The 6,377-nt window shown below is 43.0% G+C and overlaps 1 protein-coding gene across 1 annotated transcript in view; it reads right to left on the reverse strand.

Moving 5' to 3' along the window:
• The window catches only part of LOC143277339 (DNA polymerase epsilon catalytic subunit A-like), a 105,287-nt gene that overhangs the window by 26,534 nt on the left and 72,376 nt on the right, over nt 1-6,377 (reverse strand). Inside the window, exons 37-40 of the mRNA XM_076582126.1 lie at nt 6,297-6,369; nt 5,194-5,281; nt 4,149-4,324; nt 1,097-1,211 (exon numbers count right to left, since the gene is read on the reverse strand). Of these exons, the coding sequence (XP_076438241.1) occupies nt 1,097-1,211; nt 4,149-4,324; nt 5,194-5,281; nt 6,297-6,369 (452 nt within the window). The remainder of the gene's footprint in view (nt 1-1,096; nt 1,212-4,148; nt 4,325-5,193; nt 5,282-6,296; nt 6,370-6,377) is intronic.

Raw genomic sequence — 6,377 nt, forward strand, 5'->3', positions numbered from 1 at the left:
CAGCATGCTCTCAACACATGTAGAAGAACCTCAACAACAAAAAGGGTTGTCCCTGGAAAAATCCACTTTGATAGGAAGGCAAATAAAACTGCAGGCAGAAAGCGCTCTCAGCCCTGGGGATAGCAGCCTTAATTTCACACAACACAGAGAAATCTGTTGTGACGAAACAATACCATATATGGTGCCTGTAAAAAAAATAATTAAAAAAAAAACAGTCATGCATGTAAACAAATTTTTTTTAAAGCAAAAAAAAAAAGCGAACGAACAAGATGATCACAGACATTCAACAGAGAAAGCAGAGAGAGAAATAATACATGTCAGTGCTGAAAACATAATCAATCTCTGCTAACTGGCAGAAGCATTTCACTGACAGTACCCCCCCCCCCCACCCCTCCCTGCAAATGAAGCATAACTGCCTACATGGCATGGGTAAAAATTGTCATACATGTAAAAAAAAATATATATATATATATATATATATATATATATATATATATATATATATATATATATATATACACATTTTTTTAAAAGCCCAATCATGTATACTCATGAAGGTTAAAGTCACGGCCCATGAACAACGATTATCACGGATGTAAACAAAGACAGCAGAGAGTGAATATAGATCTGTCGTTGCAGGAAACATAATCAGTCACTGTCAAATGGAGGTAAGGATTATCACAGAAAGTAGCCCCCCACCCATACCCCAACCCCATGAAAACAAACTTTGACTGCCTGCATTATTATTAGTAGTAGTATTGTTGCTAATAGTCCAGCAGAGGGCCATAGCAGGCCTGTCCAACTACATGAATGTCTAACCGCGTTTAACACAAAACACACATAGATATAGATATATATGTAGATAGATAGATACAGATAAACCTACAAAACACAGCTCATGACAAATTATCTTAACCATTTAGCTCCTTAGGGCTTAATTCATCATCCCCAAATAACTGCCTATGTGGTGGGAATAAAAAACGGTCATGCATGTAAAAAAAAAAAAACCCAAAAAACGCCCACTCGTGTACACAAGTGAACGTGGGAGTCATGGCCCATGAATGAACAATAACTTGCCCCCTCCCCCCCTTCTCACCTCTATGATGGTGTTGACGGCCAGGGCCGTGATCTCCAGCTCCACGCATGTGGTGTGATACGTGCCGCTGTTGTTCACCACGAAGGTGCTGCTCTCCTCCATCTCCATGCTCAGCCTGACACACACAGTCATCATCGTCATCACGTCATCAAACAATCTGTATGCTCAGCCTGATACACACAGTCATCATCGTCATCACGTCATCAAACAATCTGTATGCTCAGCCTGTCACAGTCATCATCGTCATCATGTCATCAAACAATCTTCATGCTCAGCCTGACACACACAGTCATCATCGTCATCATGTCATCAAACAATCTTCATGCTCAGCCTGACACACACAGTCATCATCGTCATCACGTCATCAAACAATCTTCATGCTCAGCCTGACACACACAGTCATCATCGTCATCACGTCATCAAACAATCTGTATGCTCAGCCTGACACACACAGTCATCATCGTCATCACGTCATCAAACAATCTGTATGCTCAGCCTGACACACACAGTCATCATCGTCATCACGTCATCAAACTATCTCCATGCTCAGCCTGACACACACAGTCATCGTCTTCACGTCATCAAACAATCTGTATGCTCAGCCTGACACACACAGTCATCATCGTCATCACGTCATCAAACAATCTCCATGCTCAGCCTGACACAGTCATCGTCATCAAACAATCTTCATGCTCAGCCTGTCACAGTTATCGTCATCAAACAATCTTCATGCTCAGCCTGACACAGTCATCGTCATCAAACAATATTCATGCTCAGCCTGTCACAGTTATCGTCATCAGTCTTCATGCTCAGCCTGTCACAGTTATCGTCATCAGACAATCTTCATGCTCAGCCTGTCACACACAGTCATCGTCATCAAACAATCTTCATGCTCAGCCTGACACAGTCATCGTCATCAAACAATCTTCGTGCTCAGCCGGACACACACAGTCATCGTCATCAAACAATCTTCATGCTCAGCCTGTCACAGTTATCGTCATCAAACAATCTTCATGCTCAGCCTGACACACACAGTCATCGTCATCAAACAATATTCATGCTCTGCCTGTCACAGTTATTGTCATCAGTCTTCATGCTCAGCCTGTCACACATAGTCATCGTCATCAAACAATCTTCATGCTCAGCCTGTCACAGTTATCATCATCAAACAACCTTCATGCTCAGCCTGTCACAGTTATCATCATCAAACAATCTTCATGCTCAGCCTGTCACAGTCATCATTATCAAACAATCTTCATGCTCAGCCTGTCACACAGTCATCGTCATCAAACAATCTTCATGCTCAGCCTGTCACAGTCATCGTCATCAAACAATCTCCATGCTCAGCCTGTCACACAGTCATCGTCATCAAACAATCTTCATGCTCAGCCGGACACACACAGTCATCGTCATCAAACAATCTTCATGCTCAGCCTGACACACACAGTCATCGTCATCAAACAATCTTCATGCTCAGCCTGACACACACAGTCATCGTCATCAAACAATCTTCATGCTCAGCCTGTCACAGTTATCGTCATCAGTCTTCATGCTCAGCCTGTCACAGTTATCGTCATCAGTCTTCAAGCTCAGCCTGTCACAGTTATCGTCATCAGTCTTCATGCTCAGCCTGTCACAGTTATCGTCATCAGACAATCTTCATGCTTAGCCTGTCACACATAGTCATCGTCATCAAACAATCTTCATGCTCAGCCTGTCACAGTTATCATCATCAAACAATCTTCATGCTCAGCCTGTCACAGTTATCGTCATCAAACAATCTTCATGCTCAGCCTGTCACAGTTATCGTCATCAAACAATCTTCATGCTCAGCCGGACACACACAGTCATCGTCATCAAACAATCTTCATGCTCAGCCTGTCACAGTCATCGTCATCAAACAATCTTCATGCTCAGCCTGTCACAGTTATCGTCATCAAACAATCTCTATACTCAGCCTGACACACACAGTTATCGTCATCAAACAATCTCCATGCTCAGCCTGTCACAGTTATCGTCATCAAACAATCTTCACGCTCAGCCTGACACAGTCATCATCATCAATCTCCATACTCAGCCTGACACAAACAATATCGCCGTAACAACATCAAACAATCTCCATGCTCAGCCTCACACATACAGTCATCGTCATCAAACAATCTCCATGCTCAGCCCGACACAAACAGTCATCGTCATTACGTCAGTTTCTCGAGGAGGTGTCGCAGCGTTCGGACAAATCCATATACGCTACACCACATTTGCTAGGCAGAGGCCTGACAGCAGCATAACCCAAAGTGCTTGTCAGGCCTTATATAACTGTGTACCTATCAGAGTGGATTTCTTTTTACCTAATTTTGCCAGAGGACAACACTCTCGTTGCCATGGGTTCTTTCTCTGTGCGCCTAGTGCGTGCTGCACATGGGAGCTCGGTTTATCGTCTCATCCGAAAGACTAGACTCTTAGTCTGATTTTCCAAGTCAAACTTGGGAGAAAGAGCGAAAGTAGGATTCAAACCCACACCCTTAACAGACTCTCTGTATTGGCAGCTGAGAGTCTTAACCATTCTGCCAACTTCCTCCTTATGTCACATCATCGACATCAAAATGCAAATCTTTTTCTTTTTTTTTCAGATATTATTTTCTTAAGTTAACCCATTCAAATCCTGCTAACTTTACAGCCTCGGCAGGATTCCATGCAATATTCATGCGAGGAAAAAACATAGAAAATATACTGTTTTTGTTCATTTGCCCTGCCATACAAGCAGCGACAATGCCCTGTTTTAGGAGGCGTGCATGCTGGGTATGTTTCCATGACCCACAGAACACTGACAAGGATTTTAGGATCTTTAACGTGCGTATTTGATCTTCTGCACACATTAACACGCACAGGGGGTTCAGGCACTAGCAGGTCTGCACATATTTTGACCTGGGAAACAGGAAAAATTTCCACCCTTTTTTTACCCACCAGGTGCGCCGAAACTGGTGATCGAACTCAGGAAACTCAGGTGAGAATCCAGCACTCTAAAACCATCTGACCACCGCACCCCCAGTACCTGTTATCATCAGCCTCTTTCCCGCCCAGGTCGGGTCGCTCGGAGGTGGAGCACCACAGGATGTGGTTGTGCTTGCGGAGGTGTCGGGCAAAGAAGAGGTCGCAGCCGAAGAGAGTGATGTCCCTTGGCATGTTGCCCAGCGGGATGTGTAGGTAGCGACACTGCTCCATCATCGCCTGAGCATCGCAACACCATCGGGAAAACGAATCGCTGGTTATGTCTACACATGCACGGTTTGTTTCATGCAATGGAACGGGTGTGTAATGGATAGGCTGTTCACTTACTGTGAACATACGAGGTCCTTGACAAATGATTGAGAACACTTGATAATATCCATAGGTCCTTGACAAATGAATGAGAACACTTAATAATATCCATAGGTCCTTGACAAATGAATGAGAACACTTAATAATATCCATAGGTCCTCGACAAATGAATGAGAAAACTAAAAATAATATCCATAGGTCCTTGACAAATGAATGAGAACACTTGATAATATCTATAGGTCTTGACAAATGAATGAGAACACTTAATAATATCCATAGGTCCTCAACAAATGAATGAGAAAAATAAAAATAATATCCATAGGTCCTTGACAAATGAATGAGAACACTTAATAATATCTATAGGTCTTGACAAATGAATGAGAACACTTAATAATATCCATAGGTCCTCGACAAATGAATGAGAACACTTAATATCCATAAGTCCTCGACAAATGAATGAGAACACTTAATAATATCCGTAGGTCCTTACAAAAGATGGAGTATTAAACTGAACTAAGACACATAAGATGAAGTAGTAAACAGTAAGGAGAATGCCCACAAGATGAAGTAGTCAACTGAACAGAGAAAGAACATAAGATGAAGTAGTAAAATGAAAAGAGCATGCCCATAAGATGAAGTAGTAAAATGGAACGAGAATGCTCATAAGATGAAGTAACAAAATGAACTTAGAAAGCACATAAGATGAAGTAACAAAATGAACGGAGAAAGCACATAAGACAAAGCAGGAAAAATGAAACATTAGTCAGACAGTCAGTCACCTGAAGAACGACGTCCACATTCAGGTAGTGCTGCAGCATGCGCCGGCTCCCAACCCTCTGCCAGTCCAGAACGTTGTACAGGGTATCACTATCACCACCAACACACAACAACACCATCATTAGCATGTTGTACAGGGTATCACTGTCACCACCAACACACAACAACACCATCATTAGCACGTTGTACAGGGTATCACAGTCACCACCAACACACAACACCACCATCATTAGCATGTTGTACAGGGTATCACAGTCACCACCAACACACAACACCACCATCATTAGCATGTTGTACAGGGTATCGTTGTCACCACCAACACACAACACCACCATCATTAGCATGTTGTACAGGGTATCACTGTCACCACCAACACACAACACCACCATCATTAGCATGTTGTACAGGGTATCACTGTCACCACCAACACAACAACACCATCATTAGCATGTTGTACAGGGTATCACTGTCACCACCAACACACAACAACACCATCATTAGCATGTTGTACAGAGTGTCGCTGTCACCACCAACACACAACACCACCATCATTAGCATGTTGTACAGGGTATCACTGTCACCACCAACACAACACCAACACCATCATTAGCATGTTGTACAGGGTATCACTGTCACCACCAACACACAACAACACCATCATTAGCATGTTGTACAGGGTATCACTGTCACCACCAACACACAACAACCACCATCATTAGCATGTTGTACAGTGTCGCTCTCACCACCAACACAACACCATTAGCATGTTGTAAAGGGTATCACTGTCACTACCAACACACAACACCATCATTTAGGACATGTTTTTTTTCTTCTTTGCAAACCTAAGGGAAATTCAGTCAGAAAAAAAAAAAAAACGGAAAAAAAAGAAGAAGAAAAGTAAGGAGAAACATTTAGTTGAAAACGAATACCGGCGACTGTGGGATTCGAACCGGTGCACTCGTATTCTCTCGCTTCCTAGGCGGATGCCTTACCACTAGATCAAAGCTCCTCCACACAATGACAATATATAATGGACACAACCACAACAGCCAACACGCCCAGTTCCAAACGTTCCAACACATTCACACGGTGTTCAGAAACACACCTGTCTGTGATGTGTACCGGAACCAAAGGGAAGTCACTCAGCCCTGGCATGGCAGACGTCAGGTGTGCAAAATCTGCCGAC

This window comes from Babylonia areolata, chromosome 34, assembly GCF_041734735.1.
Source record: "Babylonia areolata isolate BAREFJ2019XMU chromosome 34, ASM4173473v1, whole genome shotgun sequence".
Taxonomy (NCBI): Eukaryota; Metazoa; Mollusca; class Gastropoda; order Neogastropoda; family Buccinidae; genus Babylonia; species Babylonia areolata.